The sequence below is a fragment of the Suricata suricatta genome, chromosome 5 (genome assembly GCF_006229205.1).
Source record: "Suricata suricatta isolate VVHF042 chromosome 5, meerkat_22Aug2017_6uvM2_HiC, whole genome shotgun sequence".
Classification (NCBI taxonomy): domain Eukaryota; kingdom Metazoa; phylum Chordata; class Mammalia; order Carnivora; family Herpestidae; genus Suricata; species Suricata suricatta.
The window spans coordinates 125,636,568-125,654,931 of record NC_043704.1 but is presented as its reverse complement, the minus strand read 5'-3'; the positions used below and the strand labels follow the sequence as shown (position 1 = coordinate 125,654,931).

General features: G+C 48.1%; 1 protein-coding gene across 1 annotated transcript in view; it reads right to left on the bottom strand.

The window, feature by feature from the left end:
- Positions 1 to 12,454: 12,454 nt before the first annotated feature.
- KY (kyphoscoliosis peptidase) overlaps positions 12,455 to 18,364 on the bottom strand; it is a 48,151-nt gene continuing 42,241 nt past the window's right edge. The window contains exon 12 of the mRNA XM_029938765.1: positions 12,455 to 16,915. Coding sequence (XP_029794625.1) covers positions 16,020 to 16,915 — 896 coding nt within the window. The 3' untranslated portion in view covers positions 12,455 to 16,019. The remainder of the gene's footprint in view (positions 16,916 to 18,364) is intronic.

The following is an 18,364-nucleotide window of genomic DNA, read 5'->3' as shown; positions in this document are numbered from 1 at the left end:
TGGCAGGCCAGAGCATTCCACCTGGATTATTGGGGTACCTGGGGTCTTGGAAGCCCTCAGCAGATTGAGCAGCCAGGTCAAGTCTGGGATGGCCAGGCCTGGGGCTCCTCAGAGGAGAGCTAGGTTTGGCCATGCAGTCCACAGTCCCTATAGGTGACAAGCCCAATGAGTGATGTGTGGAATCTTGGGCTTGCTGGGGTGACCAGTGAGAAGGTGGACCACTTGGACATCTTTGACAGAGCCACAGTGGGTGGTGCCACTGTCCTCTGTGGACAAGGGGCTAAAGGCACAGTGGAGGAGCTGGTGCTGTGTGCACCCTGGGAGAATTTTGCAGCCCCAGTGGAGTCACCTGGGGACTGTGCAGCTAGAGACAGATGAGGGGTGGTTGATGTAGCGGGTTCAGTGGTGTTCTCGTGGGTGCAACCCTACAGGGAAGTCCTCAGTCTCTGTCTTCACAGACCAATCCAACAGTCTGGATCCTTCTGGAATCACAAGACCTGTATTTTGGATCCTTGCCCTAAATTAAATACTACAAACAAGGCAAAAATTATTACCCTGTTGTGGTCCAATACTGGTAGCTGTCTGCCAGTGCATCCTGTCACTTCTCATTGCAAGCTAGCTGCAGGTTGACGGGTCCAACAAGAAACAGAAGTTGTCCAAATAAGTGTTTCACATTGCTAACCCTAGATCTAAAATGTTTTATTGGATTCAAATCTATCCATAATATTACTAGAAACTTTAACACTAAATTTGTCAAGGAGAGAAATTACAATTAGAGTCTTTAAATACAATCTGTATTGTTGTAATTTTCAAATTAATGTTGAAAAGAACATTATTACTACTTGGCAAAGTTCCTCATCAAGGTCAGTATGAAGAATTTAAAGACATTGTTAATTAAAAACGCCTTAATCAGGAATTGTGTGCAATGGTTTCAAGCATAAAGCCTTATATAAAAAGTTAAAGTTGCAAAAGAAAGCTCAGGGTTTTCATTAACATTTTTTAAAAGATCATATTAAATCATATTAATCATATTAAATTGTATAAAATCATATACATCATATAAATTCAATGCCTTTTCTAATACTTGCATTTTATTTTTATCATCATAATTGCATATTTCAGAGAAAATATGAATTTTGTCTCATAGAGACAACTTTAAATCCTTTCCTGTTTACCCCAGAGGGTTGTACAAATATTACTGTCTATGTGTTTTCTGCAAAGGCCTCTTCAAAATGTTCAGTCATGAGAGGAGAGGAGAGCGCCTCATGGTGGGGCCTGGCAGGGGTTTCTGGCACATCATGAGCCTGCTCTTCCTTTTCCTTTATATGCCTCAGCTCAAATATTTCTGCAGTTAAAATCTATTTTGATTAATGGTTAAATATACGTGAGCTACTCAGATGATGGCTCATCCATTTATTAGTTCATTCATCAAACATTTAATCAAGCAAACCCCTCAGTTCAGGAACCTGAGCACCTGCTACTCCCAGCAGGTGCCAGCACAGGTGACACAGACCCCAACTCCCTTCCCACTCCCAGAACCTCTGACAGGGGTGCTTGGCGGCCTAGTACCACACCTGTGCCCTGAGCACTTTGTATCACCAGTGCTTAAAGACAGCGCCAGTGCCCAGGGCGATGGGGCCCAGCGAATTGAGTCTGAGAGCAGAACGGGAGGGCCTCAAAGCCAGCTCACCACTTAGCAGCTGTACGCCCTTGGGCACTTTCCTCCTATGCAGTGAGCGGACTCTGATCCTCGCTCAGCAAGGCTGTCGGGAGGCCAGGTGAGAGGCTGAGTAGGGAAGAGGCTGGAAAGGCTGTAGATGGGGCCTTGCACGTGACATCAAAGGGGGCAGCTGTAGGAAAGCATCCACTTAGGCCTCAGGGAATGGGAGACAAAGGGGCAGATGTGAGGTGACCCAGACAGCCAGCTTATCCAAAGAGAGTGTCGAAACGCAGCCCCCTGTGGAGATGCTCACAGGTTTCTTGAGACAAACTGGCCAGTCAGATTTTGATGTGATTTTCCTGATTTTTTAAATGTTGGTGCTGATTAACTTTTTTTTAAAACACTGTATGCTGAGCAGTTTTCAACCTCTGCTTACACCATTATTGGGGTGATAAGGATGACTTGGGACCAGGGTCCATTAACCACTGGCAAGGCTGCTCTGAAATGGGGTGGGGAAGGCAGCAGGAGGAAGGGCCATCTTCCTTGTCTGCAGGGCTCTGGGGGAAACTGAGGCCACAGGCTCATTTTGCAATTGAGTGGACTTCTTTAAGAGCTAACACCAGGGGCACCCGGGTGGTTCAGTCCACTAAGAATCTGATGTGGGCTCAGGTCACAATCTCGGCTGTGAGTTTAATCCCCATATCGGGCTCTGTACTGACAGTTTGGAGCCTAGAGGCTACTTCAGATTCTGTCTCCTTCTCTCTCTGCTCGTCTCCCGGTTACGTTCTGTCTGTCTCTCTCAAATATAAATAAACTTTTAAAACAATAAAAAAAAAGAGCTAAAACCATAAAACTTGTAGAAGAAAACAGGAGAAAAATCTTTGAGACCCTGGTTTAGGCAAAGATTGTTATTTTTTTTAATGGTGGCATGGATGACTTTTTTGCCTCTGATTTTAACCAATGCCAACATTTCAACATATGTTCTTCAAAATTACATAGAATAAAAGACTACTGAAAATGTCTTAGTTTTGGTCTAATGCCATGCCTTTCTTCTGTCTCCAAGAAGCAAGTGCTATCCTGGTGATGGTGTTAACAACCTCACAATTATATTTTTGTATTTGTTATATCTATATTTTTGTTCACCCACAAAGAATACACAGCATGACTTCATGTAGTATAATCGTATGTCCATATGCTAGAAACAATCAGAAAATGTACTTTAAAATTTCTACCACTTACCACATCATGAAAATGCACCTGTAAATACCTAGAAATATATCTAACAAAAGATACACAAGCCTCCACAAAAATATAAACATTACTAGAAGAATTTGCTACCTCAGCCTTAAAATTGAGAGATGGGAAAGATGGGTGGAGCTAGAAAGGCAGAGATGTCCAAACACAGTGTCTAATGAATCATCAGTACTTGACCTTTACATTATTATGACCCTATAAATACCCACAAATAGTACACTATGATTAATGTGACTTTTTTGGTACAATCTTTCTTCATGAAATTAATATTTGCTTTATTTTCAACATAGCTTTCACCAAATAGTCCAGCAAACTCAATTTCGCTGGATAATAGCCCTAGTACATCTGGTACCTGATTTAGCGGTCCCATTTTATTTTGTCCCGGGGTATGCCTCCTGGCCTGGTCTGCCCTGCTCCTTTCTAGACCGCGTCCAGCCTCATTGCCATGCTGCTGTTCTCCACACTTGTCCATTCCCTTCCTCCTGGGCATCCCCTTGTCCCTCCCTTCTATAGGAGCTTCCTGGTCCCAGTGCACACTGCTCTCGGCTTACAGGAGGAAGCGGTAGTGCCTTATATGTTATAATCTTGAACATCACACACTTTGATTTCTGTTACATTCTAGTTGTTAGAAGAGAGCTCCCACTTAAGGGGATGGGAATTAGGCTCTACCCTAGGAAGAGAGGCGTGCCAAAGAATCTGTGGAAGTATTTTAAAACCACCACAGGGGCACCTGAGTGGCTCATTTAGTTGAACATCTGACTCTTGATTTCAGCTCAGGTCATGATCTCAGGGGCATGAGCTAGAGCCCCACATAGGGCTCTGCACTGGGTGTGGAGCCTGCTTAAGGTTCTCTCTCTCCTTCTCTGCTCCTCGAATGTACACTCACTTGCTCTCTCAAAATAGAATAGAATAGAGCAAATAAAAAATAAGATATACCACCACAGATGCCACAGCTCTGTGTGTGAGTTGTGTGTGTGTGCGTGCATGGGTATGTATATGTCTGTACGTATGTGCTTTTGCATGCCTGCATGTGACTGTGTGTGTGTGTGTGTGTCAGTATGTGGAGGGATCCTGGAGGAATTACTAGAGGTCTGATAGGGTCCTGGTCCTGTCACTGGGGACCTTGGGTTGGTCAGTTTTCTCATAGAAGAAATGCTTGGAGGGTATCAGCCAGGCAGCCAGGCTCAGGGCATTCTGTGGGATAAGGACTTGGGGTGGTCTCACCATACAGTATGCAGATTGTATATGTTTTCTAACCATTACTTGTCTTCATGTGGTTTCAGGTGCACTTGTAGACTCTCTTAAGTGGGAGATTTTCCTTTTTCCCCCCTGTCTTTGGGATCTCCTTCCTTGTCTAAGTAGATTGCAGCTGTGCCAGCCAGCTCCTGGAAACCCCAGATGAGCTGGGTTTTGTACTGGTGGCTCAGGATGCCTGCCATGTAGTGATCTTGGAAAATTCTAGGTATGTTCATGGGCCAGAGGGTGGATTGGCTCAACTGCTTGAATTTCAGGCAGTTACCTAGAGGGAAGGTCTTTTAACAGAGCTGTCCACTAAGGGAATAGCTGTTCCATGGAGTGGTGAGCTCCTGGTCTCTGGAAGATTCTAGGAGAGGTAGGTTAGCCAAGTGCTGGAGACAGGACTTCTTCTCTTAGAGGCTGTAATCAGTGATGGCTATGATTTCAGGAGGGGTCTGGGACTTTTGGATTCAACACAGCACAGGGAACAACACATGGCCCTTTAATATCATCCTCGTAATGCTGAGGACACCCATGGTGTGGCAGTGATGACAGCTGACACTCACCAAACAGCAACTGTGTGTCAGGGGCTATTCTGTTCACCGTATTCATGTTACCTCATTCAGTCCCCATAAGAAACCTCCGTGGTGAGTGCTTTGATTATCCCCAGTTCACTGCTGAGGAAACCGAGACAAGGAGGATCAGTAACTTGCCAAAGGCAGAGGGAAGTGGCAGAGCCCAGACAGGACCCCGGGGGCTGCGTTCCAATTATGCCAGCCTGATATTGGCAGACAGGGTCTGAGCTACAGGCCTTCCCTGGCCTTGGGCCGGCCAGAGCTCAATGAGAAGGGTCTCCAGCTAGTTTCAGGGCTTCCCCAAGTCAAACCAATGTTTATAGAAAGAAACCACAGCTTCAATCATACATTAATGGCTCCTGACGACCCAAGACAGCTTTCAGTCAAACGGAACTTTCCAGAAAGAGGCCCGCTCTTCTTTTTAAAATGGACTTTTAATGCCCTTGCTGAGTTTTAAAAATGTCCGGTGAAGCTTTTACTGACAGGGTGGATTTCCTCCTGCAATCAGGTTAACATGTTCTCTTCACTGTTTCTCCTGGGAAGTGGGGAAGGAGGTCTGCTGCTGAAGAAATGGATGCCAAAGGGTTCGTGGTGCCCACACCACACTTGCCCCAGTCCCAAGGGCAGAACCATGACGAAAGATACGGGCAGGGGATGGGACAGCCTCCAAATGCCTCAGGCGTCTTGGCTACATTTAATTTTTTTTACAGTATAATACAATGCTAATTTTCCAATCCCCTTGGTGTTCACACACATACAAACACAGCAGCCAGTGTTCAGGGAGCAATTTGTAATCCTGTAGTCATTTTGATTTAAATAAACCTCTCCCTGTTTTCCCGTCACCATTCTTTGTCCACGTGGGAGCTGCCAGGGGCCCTCACTCCCCACATCTGTACTTCATTAATCATGCAGCCCAATTGTTCTTGGCCGGTCCAGGCTGGGGCTGCTCCTCTGTCCTGATGTCCCCAAGCAACTCCACGGTCGTCCCTCCCCCTGAAGTGGGGCCCCACGGCCCAAGGCCCTGCACAGCCAGGGTGCAGTGATGGCTGATTCCTTGTGTCAGAGAGGCAGTCAGCCGTCCCTCCTGATGGAAACAGAGCAATCTCAGCGCAAGCTGAGGGCTGTGGTTCCTTGAGAAGAAGGGTACTCCTCTGATGGATCTGGTGCCCTGATGGCTTCCCGGCGGCAAACAGCGCAAGCACTCCCAGCTGGTGGCAGTTTCTGTCTTCCTGTAAACATACATTTCCCACAGGACCAGAGGAACTCGCTGCTGGGCATGTACTTTTGTACTCAGTTGAGAAGAAGAGGGAAATGACTGTTCTGGATGTCATAACTCAACAGTCGTTTTGGTCAACAGCCCTGGAAATAAATCCCGTGATCTAGGAATTCACTTTTGAAAGGACAAATTGATGTTCACTTCAAAAACTTACTGATCATTTATTCCAGATGCAGGTGTCATTTAACCATGACATGAGAGAAAACAGGCACGTGCAGCCTGGGCTCCTTCTTCGTGGGGTGGTGTAGGCCTGCGTGCATTTGTAAGCTCCAAGTGGGTATGCTGGGTGACACTTCCCTGGGGCCCAGAGGCATCGGGAGGCCTCCAGACCATCCTTGGACCTATGGTTTGGCAGTTGACTGGTTGTCAGTGGGCTAGTTTGCTCTGTTTGGATGGGTGTGGGGAAGGCTGACAGATGCCTTGAGCTATATTTATGTGCTACTAAACAGAAGCACCAAGCTTAGGCTATAGAATCTCTAAATAGGGTCCTGGAAGGGGAAATCTGGGCCAGGATCCACAATTAGGTAGAGGAAAGGCAATTCCATGAAGCTATTCATGGACAGAGAGTCCTGACCACCCCCTGCCACCTGTATTCACCAACAAGGTGGCCATTTTTCTCTTGTCAAGCTGATGTCCTTTGTTCGAGTCCTGTTCTGTGGAACATGCATGTGTTCTCCTCTAGAGCTTCATAAATAAGTATGAGCTTCTGGCCTTGGTAAAAAGGTCGCCCGCTTCCTTGAAGACCATCATGAACTACCTCCTCAATCATCCCCATTGTGGTCATTCCACTATCTCCCCTGCTTCAGATGCTCAGCCCTTCCTGGGGTGTGGCCCTCCCTGAGGGCATCTTGGATTCTCCTCAAAGTTCAGGCTATGGTATCTAGAGCTGGACAAAAGGCATGGGGCCAGTCTTGGTGAACTAGAAACATTTCAACAAATATCAGTGAATTGGTTACTGACTGCTGAGTTATGTTACTTTACTGGTCCTGTCTTCATCTTTCCTCTCTGTTTACCCAATGAAACACTTGCCACACATTTATCAAACTACTATTTTGTGCCATGGAGAAAAACCAAAGTATCTGTATTCAAACAATTCATAACTAAGTACATAGAACATCCAACAACTCCCATAATCACACGTGTCATGTACAAAGTACCTGGTTAACATGAGCTAACAAAGTGCTAAGTGGAACATGGAAGGTGGGCGGACGATTCCACATGGGCTTGGTTAGTGGAAGGGCTAAAGAGGGACTGACGAAAGATCCAGGGTTAGTCTGGATTCCTGAAGACCAGGCAAAGCGTCTCCAGAGAGGGAGGGAAAGGATTTCTGGTGAGAAAGTGCACCATGTGTAAAAAGTAAGGTGGTGGGGTGCCTGGGTGGCTCAGTCAAGAATCCGATTCTTGATTTTGGCTCAGGTCATAATCCCAGAGTTGTGGGATTGAGCCTGCCCACTGAACCTGGAGCCTACTTAAGATTCTCTCTTTCTCTCTCTCTCTCTCTCTCTCTCTCTCTCTCTCTCTCTCTCTCTCTCTCCCTCTCTCCCTCCCTCTCTCTCTCTGTCTCTGTGTGTCTCTCTCTCTCCCTCTGCCCCTCTCCCCCATTTGTGCTCTCTCTCCCTCTCCTAAAAAAAAAAAGAGAATGGTGGTAGGAGGGGTGGTACGAGGGTCCCGGGCCTGCCTGGTGTCATATGGTTAATGTTTGCAAGAAGGATCTCATGGAGAGTCATGAAAAACAAAATAGAGAAAGCAGGGTGAAGCTGGAGTGCATGCTATAGGCTGAGTGTTTGTATCCCTCTTCAAAATTTGTTTGAGACCAAATCCCAATATGATAGTGGGGCGGGGGGGGGGGGGGTTGAAAGGTGATTAGGTCATGAGGGTGGAGCCCTCATGAATGGGATTAGTGTCCTTACAAAGAGACTCCAGGGAGCTCCCTTGCCCCTTCCACCATGTGAGAACACAGAGAGAAGGGAACCATCTATGAATCAGGAAGTGGGTTCTCACCAAACACCAAATCTGTGAATGACTTCATCTCCGGTATTCAGCTTCCAGAACTGTAAGCAATGAATTTCTTTTTTTTAATTTTAATTTTTATTTATTTTTGAGAGAGAGAGAGAGCAAGCAGGAGAGGGGCAGAGAGAGGTGGGGACGAGGATCCAAAAGGGGCTTTGCACTGACAGCAGCTAACCCAATGTGGGGCTCAACTTCATAAACTGCAAGAGCATGACCTGAGACAAAGTCAGATGCTCAACAGACTGAGCCACCCAGGTGGCCATAAGCAATGAAGTTCTGTTGTTGATTAGCCACCCAATCTATGGTATCCATTATAGGAGCCAGAACAGACTAAGACAATGGGGAACTAAATCTTATCCTTTAGACAATGGGGAGTTGTTTGCATGTTTTAAGTAAGAGTATAACATGAGCAGATCCTTCTGGCTTTAGTATTGGGGTTGCCTTGGTTGACGGAATCCAGGAGGCCAAGGAGGAGATGGACGGAAGAAGCTGCCTTCTGTCACATTGGTCCACAGCACCTTGAAGATGGCCCTTGGAGGATGCATTCCTCCTGTGCAGAGGCAGCCAGACATGGAGCCCACCCCTTTTACAAACCCTTTGGTGTCATTTCAGCAATGATCACTGGATCCCCCAGATGGTTTTGGAATCTGCTGCCCTCCTCCTAGAATCTCTGCCCATTCTTATCTCAATCCTCTGTGGCAGACACGGAGGTGTGCTGCTCAGTTTTGCCTTTAAGAGAGAACTTGCTGATGATCTGCAAGGCATGCATAGATACCTTATAGCTTCCAGCTGGCAGCATCTTCAGTGTCGGCCTTAGCCTTTAGACATTTTTGGATTCAAGTTGCTAATTTTGGGGAGGGTTTTTATACCTATGTTCATGAGAGAAATTAATGCATTGGTTTTGGTATTATGATAATGCTGGCCTCAGATGAGTTAGGAAGTAAGCCCTCTGCTTCTATCTTCTGAAAGAGATTGTAATAAATTGGTGTAATTTCTTTTTTAAATGTTTGGTAGAATTCACCCATGCACCTCTCTGGGCATGGAGCTTTCTTTGTAGAGGGTTATTAATTATTGATTCAGTTTCATTAATAGATCATAGGCTTATTCAGATCACCTTATTTCTTCTTGTGTGAATTTTAGAAGATTGTGTCTTGCAAGGAATGGGACCATTTGACAACCTAAGCTATCAAATTTGTGGGCATAGAGTTATTCTTAGTATTCCTTTATTATACTCTTAATGTGCATGGGATCTATAGAGATACTCCCTCTTCCATTTCTGATATTGGTAATTGCGTCCTTTTTTTTTTTTCTTAGCCTGGCTAGATGTTTATAGATATTATTGATCTTTGCAAAGTACCAAGCTTTTGATTTTGCTAAATTTCTCTATTGATTTCTCATTTTCAATTTATTGATTTCTATTCTTTTAAAATTATTTCCTTTCTTCTGCTTCTGTTGCTCTTGTTTTTCTAGTTTCCTAATGTGGAAGCTTAGATGATTGATTTTAGAGTTTTTTTCCTTTTCTAATGTGTGCCTTTATTGCTGTAAATTTCCTTCTAAAGAGGACTTTTGCAACATATCTCAGATTTTGATAAGTTTGTTTTCATTTTCATGTAGTTCAAAACATTTTATAATTTCCTTTGAGATTTCTTCTTTGACTCATTAGCTATTTAGAAGCATGTTGTTTAATCTGAAAAAATTTTGAAGTTTTCCAGTAATCCTTCTGTTATTGATGTCTAGTTTAATTCCACTGTGGTCTGAGAGCAGACAGAGCATGATTTCTATTCTTTTAAATTGGTTGAGGTGTGCTTTATGGCCCAGAATGTGGTCTCCCTTGGTGAATATTCGACAAGAGCTTGGAAAGAATGTATAATCTACAGTTGTTAGATGAAGTAGTCTATAGATGTCAATTATATCCAGTAGTTTGTGGGTGGTGTTGAGTTCTACTGTGTCTTTACTGATTTTCTGCCTCTGGATGGGGTCCATTCTCTCCAGAAACAGGAGGGAATTTTTCTCTGAGATGCCCTATTGGACCTGTAGAGATCTGGAAGATAAAACTCACAAAAACATGGAGGACCCTGATAATTGGGTCCCTGGAGAGTTTTCAACTCTCCAATTTGTCCACGTGGAGCCCCAGCAATTTGTCAATTACAATTCAGGTTATCCCACCCAGGCCATGGTCACCATGGAGGTTTCTGCTCTGGTGGGTTCTGATCCTCTGTACCACCTGTCAGTCTCTCCAGTTTACCTTGTGATATGACCTCACTTGTCCTACAGATATAAGAAGAGCTGTTGATTTTTCTGTCTGTCAGCTTTTTACCTGTTTGGAGGGAGTGATGGCTTTGAGGCTTCTTACATGCTGGATCAGAAACCGTATGTCTGTCTTAGCTTTTGATCTGAGGCCAAACTCTTCCTGAGCAGCCCCCAGCCAGTGACTGAGCAGACTGGGGTCTGGCCTGGCCATTTCGGCACAACAAGGGAATCTTCTGATTCATTGTCTGAGACTTGGACCAGTGCCCGAAGTTCTCTCTGCCTGAGCCTGCTTCCTCCCTCTTTATCTGTTGGTTTTACCCTCTAATACACTGTGTGCATTCCTAACTCGGTCTCAGAAAGTGCTTGCCAGGGAATCCAACTGGTACATTTGAACATATGACCAATACTGTTGTTGGTTCCAGAAGGAGAACAAGGAAATCTATGAGCCACGGGATATGGATAATCTGATTTACAAAGTGTTGCTTGCTAACCTTTGGGCTAGTCTCCACCAGTCACGGTCACACGTCCCCATTTGGCTGTGGTGCTATGAGCTATCCTCCACAGTACTGCCTAGGAGTGAAGACCTCAGTACCTGGTCTCTTCAGAGTCCAGAAAAAGGAGGCGTTTCTGCTTCTCTGTTAAAACGAGCTTTGGTTTGAAGACCTACCTGCAAGGGACACAGATGATGCTTTCTCTTGAGATGGTGAACTTCTGGAAGTCTTTCATGGAAACCTTGGCTTAACACACTGATAGTCTTGGTGTTCTTATAAGAGGAAACATAAGGAGTCATGGGACAGGTGGTGGGGTGGTGGTGGTTCAGGTCATCATGGAAAGCCATCACCACAGTGTGGCTGAGAGATGACAAAGGCCTGAATGAGGGCACAGGCTGTGGGAGTGGAGTGGATGTGGAGGTGGGAGAGTGGGACAGAATGGACCAACTTCCATCACTGAAGGGAGTGAAGGAGTCACTGGTGATCGTCATGAGTCTGACTTAGGTACCTGGTAGATGGAGATGTGTTTACTGTGTTGGGGACCAAGCAGGAGTTTGAGGTGATTTGGGGAAGAAAAGTGACTTCTGTTCAGTATCTTCTGACTTGGAGATGCCAGGGGGACATCCAAAGGAGGGCATCCCAACTGCTGCCTGACCTTTAGTTTTCTTTTGTTCTGCTTGCAAAAGCAGAGAGAAGCAGCATCCTGTCAGGGGCTGTTGCTTTCCCTTTGGTCCCTCTGCTGGGTTTTCACCAGCCCCTTGCCCTCAGGCAAGAGAGGAGCCGGCAGCTCTGTCTGCTGGGGGCTGCAGGGCAGGCTCTTAACACAGCAGGGCCCTTCAGATGTTCCGAAACTGACAATCCCAGGTCTACCACCTGCCAGCATTTGTTCACAGAGACACAGCATCACAAACTCTCCGGACTGGAAGGGACGTTGGAGGTCATCCATTCCAGCCTCGGGGTTGGAATTTTCAGACTGTTCTAATAATTTAAGGGTTCCTCCTCCTATTAAAGCCAGAGACTTTCTTCTGACTGCCCCTTAATACGCTATTAAAAACATGGTCAGCCTGTGGGCCTTCTTCCTCAGGAGGAGTGTGCCGGGGCTCATGTTTGTGGATCTAGCAGGGAGGGGCACACGAGGCCAGATTTGGGAACACAAGTTCTTTTTGTCCTTCAGATGACGGCTACGAGAATGGTCTCCATGGTTACGGCAGCTTTTCAGAGGTCTAGATTTTCATTTTCTCTATTTCCCTAAATGTCTAATTTATGAATTGTCTGTTTAGGTAACCCACTGGAAAGTTTCTGTATGGATATGAAAATGAAGAAATATATATGGTCAAAACAACAAAACGAGTAGGCTGATAGGCATTTTGAGTACATTTTTTTTTCCTCTTCCTAATAACAGAAATTAGGATTGACTTTAAACATTTCAAGTTAAACAAGATTCAATGAAAGAAACACTGCCTTCATGTTCTTCAAAGGCATGTGAGCCAGAGAGGGGCTGGAGCTAACCTAATTATGTTTTCTTTAATGTGAAATAGCTATTTGCCTGACATTCCATTTGCACCTCACCATCACATTCAAATGGCTGGGACATTGATTTTTTTTTTTCTTCCTAGAGCTCCCTTTGAACATGAAAGTGTTTTTCCCTATTCCCCTCCCACCCCCCCGCCTTGTGAGATCAGTGATAAGAACAGATCGATAATTACATTGTTGGATAAAAATGAATATAAATTTTATTGAAAAACAACACCAGCAACAATGTGGGGAAAGCATACTCAACAGCCACTGGCCCCCCACAACTCAACACACACGTTATGAAAAGTAATCACCTCTTAAGATTTCCAGCTACTTATTCCAAATGAAAAGAAATGATAGACCCCAGATAAACTGATGTGGGACACAGACGCACACCACCCCTGACCACACTGCTAAGAGCAAAGGACGCAGCAACACCTTTCACCTTGTGTTTGCCGTGGGTCATCTAGTGTATTTCAAGGATTCACTGGTTTAGAGAGAATTTAGTCCTTCCAGTTAGCATGGCATCTAAAACCCAGACCACTGGGAAAACTTTTCAAGTCCTTTGAGAAGAGGATTTCACAAACTTTCTTGGCAACATGTCCCTCCTGCTTAAAAACAGGAAATAGTTCTTTATGTCTAGCCTAAATCCTTCATGCTTCAGTTAATCTATTTATTTCCTTTGAATCTCAGCAGGCTGTGAGGAGTCTGTCTTGGTGGGACAAGGTAGCATATGGGGAACTCACAATGATCATAATCAGATTGAAACGGACTCCTGCTGTGCTGCTGGCGCTTCCGAAACCAGCAGAAAGAAGGTAATTGCAGTTGTGGTTTTGCCCATTTGCCCCCCTCTCCCTGACCTTCCCCAGCCTTTTATACCCTTCTGCCCGCGGTGGAGGTCTGCCACCCTCAGACTTGCCAGCCAAAGCTCCGAGTTTGATCAGTGTCAGCCCTTCACTGGGGAAGTAAGGAGTGCGGTCAAAGCCGTCCCTTCATGTCCTGTGTCCAGGGTTTCTGTTTCAAGATGTGATTTCGGGGCAAATGCCCCCCAACACTATATTCCATCTTCTCACCCTGCCGGGCAGTCCCCAAGCTCACCTCACAGCTTCTACATGGCAAAGATGTGCTCCGTGTGCACACTAGGAAACGCCAAGAAGCCACGAGAAAGCACCCAGTGGATTTAACACAAACATCTCAGCAGCATATTTCAGATTCTGTGTAAAAACCCTGGTGATAGACTCAGCCTAGCGGAGGTTTGCTCACTGGCAGCTCCACACGTTGGGCACCAGGGAGCGCCCGTGTCATTCCACTAGGCGCCGGGACCCCACCGCGAGGAGACAAAGATGGGTATTTGAATAAAAGACTTCAAAATGCAAGCCCGAATTCTACCCTGAGCAGCATGCATGTAAAAATTCAGGAAGATTGAATTTCATTTCATGTATTATACTTCAGTGGAAAGACATACAGGTGATTTTTTATTGCCTCTACAGCTGTCTTTACAAAGTGGGGGGGAGGGGGCTGGTTAATGCCAAGGGAGGGGCATGTGGTTGTTCCACAGACACTTTGAGAGGCTGGGCCTTGTCTTCGTTCCTGGGGCAGCCCCTGTTTTGCTGGGTGGCAGTCTCTGCATGCTCCAGAAGGTATTAATTATATTATTTTATAAAAGATACATGCATGGCTCTGGGTCCAGTGAGTGACAGGAGTCACAGAAGGCACTTATTATTTTGACAAAACACAGCACATTTCTTTCAGCCCATAAAATCAAAGGTGTGAAAAAAGGCAGTTTTCAGGGTGTAAAAACTCCCCTTGTTTTCCTGTCGTAGTGTGTAGCGGTTCTGCCCCTGGGGCTTGGTGCATTTTCCAGGCATGAGTGATATGGTGCCAAATGCCTGGGTGGCAGAGCCTGCCAGAGGGTGCTGGACATAGGCCAGGGCAGAGCTCGGACCCCCATGGTGTACTCCCCTCATTTCCAGGACCCCCAGCCTGGTGGGGGATGGGCATCCCTGTAACGTTGGCTGGGCCAGGTCCAAGCTGGGTGGCAGCAGGGATCTTTGGGGAGACAATGGCCAGAGGTGTTGGGAGCCTGGAGCTTTAGTCAGACCTGTACAGAGGAGGCTGTTGCTGCCCACCCTGAGCTCTGAGACAGCAGGGGTGGGGGCCCCTTAGTTCTGTCCATGACCCCAGCATCTAGCACAGTGCTTGGTGCATATTAAGTGCCCCGTGAACATTTGCTGAATACACAAATGTTCGGATGAAGGCACGAGCACCTGGCTGGCCCTGGCTGTGGCTGAGCCTGAGGACATTTAGAACGGTGGGGGTGGGGTGGGGGGAGTGCTGGCCAGTGCCAGCTCTCAGGGTGGGGGCACTGGGTTAGGCAGGGGCCGCAGAGCTGAGAAGTCAGGAAGCAGGGAGCACCTGCAGCGTCTCTGCCAGCTGGGACAGTGTTGCAGTGACCACACAGGGCCTCTCCATCCCTCCCTCTCCTGCTGCCCTTGCAGGAGCCAGCCTTTTGGTTGTTGCCATGGCAACACCAGCCCGAGGTGCTGCTGAGGGCCTGCGGGCAGCTGAGGCTCCCAGGGCTGAGCAAGCATGGAAGGCAGGACCCCAGGGGTCTCTCCTGTCAGAGAAAGGAAGGAAGGGAGATGGGATATGGACGAGCACAGAAACTGCTCTCAGAGCAGGTGGAGGACCCCCCCCCGCCCCCCGCAGCCTGGCTTTGCGGGTAGAGACCACTGGGGGCCAGCAGAGCCCCATTTTTACAAGAGTCTGCTTGAGTCCACATGGCACGATGGTATTTACATTACTTCCTGCCTGGCCTCCCTGCCCAGGTCTTTCTTTAGGGTTACCAACAAGGCCCCCTCAAGGTTTTAGCAGCCTCTGGTGGCTTCCTATGAAAGCTGCAGGCCAGGGCCTGAGGCCAGACTCTGAAAGGGCCTGGGGGGCCACCAACGAACTAGACTGAACTCACCCTCAGGTTCCTCTGAGAGCACAGAATAGGAGGTCTCTCACCCTCAGACTCAGGTAGCAAGGCTGCCCTAGTGTCTCTCACCCTGTGGCCCTCTACCCAGGACACCCAAAAGTGTGCACCGGGAGTCCCCTTGTAACTTTCCTTTTGCCACATCACAGGTATACACAGGGACTGTGGAGCCTCCAGCCCATCGTGGGCTGGCCAGCTCCCTCTTCACACCTTTTTTCTAAGGCTCTTGAAGAGCAAGAAGCAGCAGGAATGCCGCAGATGGTCAGGTCTGGGGAAAAATGGTAGTCCAACCTTCCCGGGGGCCTGGGAATTGGTGAGAAACACTGATGCCACCTGCAAGGGGCTCTGTGATTCAGAATGACTCAGGCTTGCAGATCAGGTCCCTCTTGGGCACAGAGGAGAACTCTCTCAACATCACGTGAAAAGCTTTCTGTCTGGGCAACGTCCCTGCTTTCCCACATCAGCCCTATAAAAACAACAACAGTATTAATACGAGAAGGGGGCGTCTGGGCAGTGGTGTAAAGTTTACAATACCTTGGATTTACATAGCACCTTTTTCTTCTAAAAGGCCTTTGCCTCAGTCCCCTTGGCCAGTGCAGCCATCAGAACAGAAATGACACAGCTCCTGCGGCTGAGCAGAGAGACTGAGGCAGAGGCCTAGAAGTGATTTCATGCAGACTCTGTGGTGTCCAGGGCTCTCTGCACTTCCCGTCGGGCCGTCCGTGGGCAAGTCTGGCCGTGGCCCTCTGGGAGGGTGCGGCCGGGGCGCCGGCCCTCACTGGGCGTTCACTTTGTATTTCAGGATGTAGGAGTAGAAGTTGTGGTTGGCGTTCTCCAGCACCATGACATAGACTTCCTGGCAGCCGGCCGTGCTGCAGCTGCCCTCCCAGTAGCCCTCTCGATTCAGGGTCAGGGGCCACGTGTCCTGCCCCTTCACCAGGGCTTTGGCGATACCATGTAGCTTCAATTTGAATGGGACATTCCGGTTGGCAGGAAGCACGCCCGACAGAGGCTCCAGCAGCTCATTGTCCTGCCCCCAGTTGCCAAAGCTCTCAGGGAACATGGGCCAGTTCACCTTGGTGTTGGTGCAGCACAGGAGATAATTGAAGACAAAGACGTAGTTGCCCGGCTCCAGCCTCTTCTTGACAAAGATCTTGAGGGCAAACTTGCCGGCCTGGGGCAACTGGACTTTCAGCTCTGCCCGCTTCTCCCGCTGCATCTGGAAGATGTAGCGTCGCTGCGTCTCCTCAGTGATGGTGCCCTCGTCCCCGTGCAGGGACGCCAGGACGCTGACGCCCTCCTCCACGCCGAAGCTGACGGAGCAGCGCCCGTCGCTAGTATGGATGATGGGGTCAGGGTGGGAGGGCTTCACGATGCCCATCTGCTCCGAGAACCAGCTGGGGCCCACGGGTTGGTGCAGCTCAGCTGGCAGCCGGACACTGATGTCCACGTAGCTGCACTTGATCGTGTACTCCAGCACCGAGCTGTAGATGTCAGACTTGCCTTTGGCAAAGATCTGCAGCTTGTGGGTGCCAACTGTTGGAGGGTATATATCCAGCTTCATCCCGTTCTTCCTGAGGCTCAGCAGCCCATGTTCCTGCTTGCCATTGAGCATGAACATGAAGAGCGTGGGGGCACAGCTCTCAATGGTGACAGTGGCCTTCCCGTTCACTGTGGAGAGAGAGCCAGGGTCAGGTGGGATGGGCCCAGTATGTGCTGATTTGTTGCTAAATGTTTAGCAGCTGGGTCTCTGGAGAGACATGCCCTGATTTCTAGCGCTCGCCCGTTTCCACGGTATAAATACTTTCAGCACGATGGATTTTAAGCAACCAAAGTGATGTCACTGACCACGATGTGAGCCAGCTACGGCACACTGCTCGAAGGGTCCCCTCCCCTACTGCTAGCTGCAGGTGGTTCTTTTTAATGAGCTGAAAGTGGAGCGTCTCCAAAGAAAATCTGGCCCAGCTGGATGTGCTTGCCCCACCCAAGTGATTCCCATTAGACAAAGGCTGCGCGGAGCCTTAGCCTGGTGCTGGAGCAGCACGAGGGCCCGTGACTAGTTGGAGAGACGTGCTTTGTCTCCTTCCAGTCTTAAGTCTTGCCTCACACTGCCCGCTCTGGGCATCTGTTCTTTCCTGTGTTAGCAGCTGTCAGGGGAACGGGGGACCTTAAAACCTGGCTGGAATGGGTCACTGCTGGAGGCTGTGCCCAGGGTGGGGCTGCCTCACTGCTCCCACAGCCCCCACCCAGGCCTCCCATGTGGGCGTGGCTCAGTGTGTCTCTGGAAAGGTCAAAGGTGCAAGGGAGGGCCTTTTGCATCCACCTACCTTCTGCCTCTCCCTGTGCCCTCCAGTTTTGTCTTGCTCTGTCCTGGTTTTTCATGGACAGGTGGTCAGTTCTCTGGCTTTATAGCCTGTGAGCATTCCCCTACATGGCTCTCCTTGCCTCACGGGACCACTGGGAGGGACAGTGACTCCTTTCAGAGCCTCACCCACCTTCCTCCATCTGGAAATCTTTCTCTACCTTCGACTGCTAACCTCTCCCCACAGCATTTCCTCTCTACCCATGCAACTCTCTTCTGACCCTGGTCCTTTGTCTCCAAAGATGTCAGTGACTTCCTTCTGGGCTGGGCTACTGCCATGCCCTTTTGGAAGTGCTCTTCTCCCCTTGCACCCACCACGCTCTCCAGCCTGGTCCTCTTCCTGCCCACTGACCACCACCCCATCTCTGCTGCCATTCCTTCCCTTTCTGGAATATTAATTGTGGAGTGCTTTGTGCTTTGGTGATTTTTCTTTGTCTACTTTCTTTCTCTTGGTTGAATCTCTCCTCTCCCCTTGCTTCCTCTTCTAAGCCAACTCAGCAGACAGAAGCTGTCTCAGCCTTCAACTAACTGCTCATGGACTCAGCCTGTTCCATCTTGCACGAGGGTTGGCTGTGAGATCCTGTGGAATTCACCTCTGATGGGGAGTGCCACCCAGCACCTCCACATGGCTGCCCAAGGGCCCCTACGAAACTATCTACCTGGTCACTCTTGGGCTCACTTGTGTGAGGCACCATCAAACTGGAGACCAGTGAGAGACTTGTCCCTCCTGCCTGGCCTGACTCAGGACCCTCCTCTTG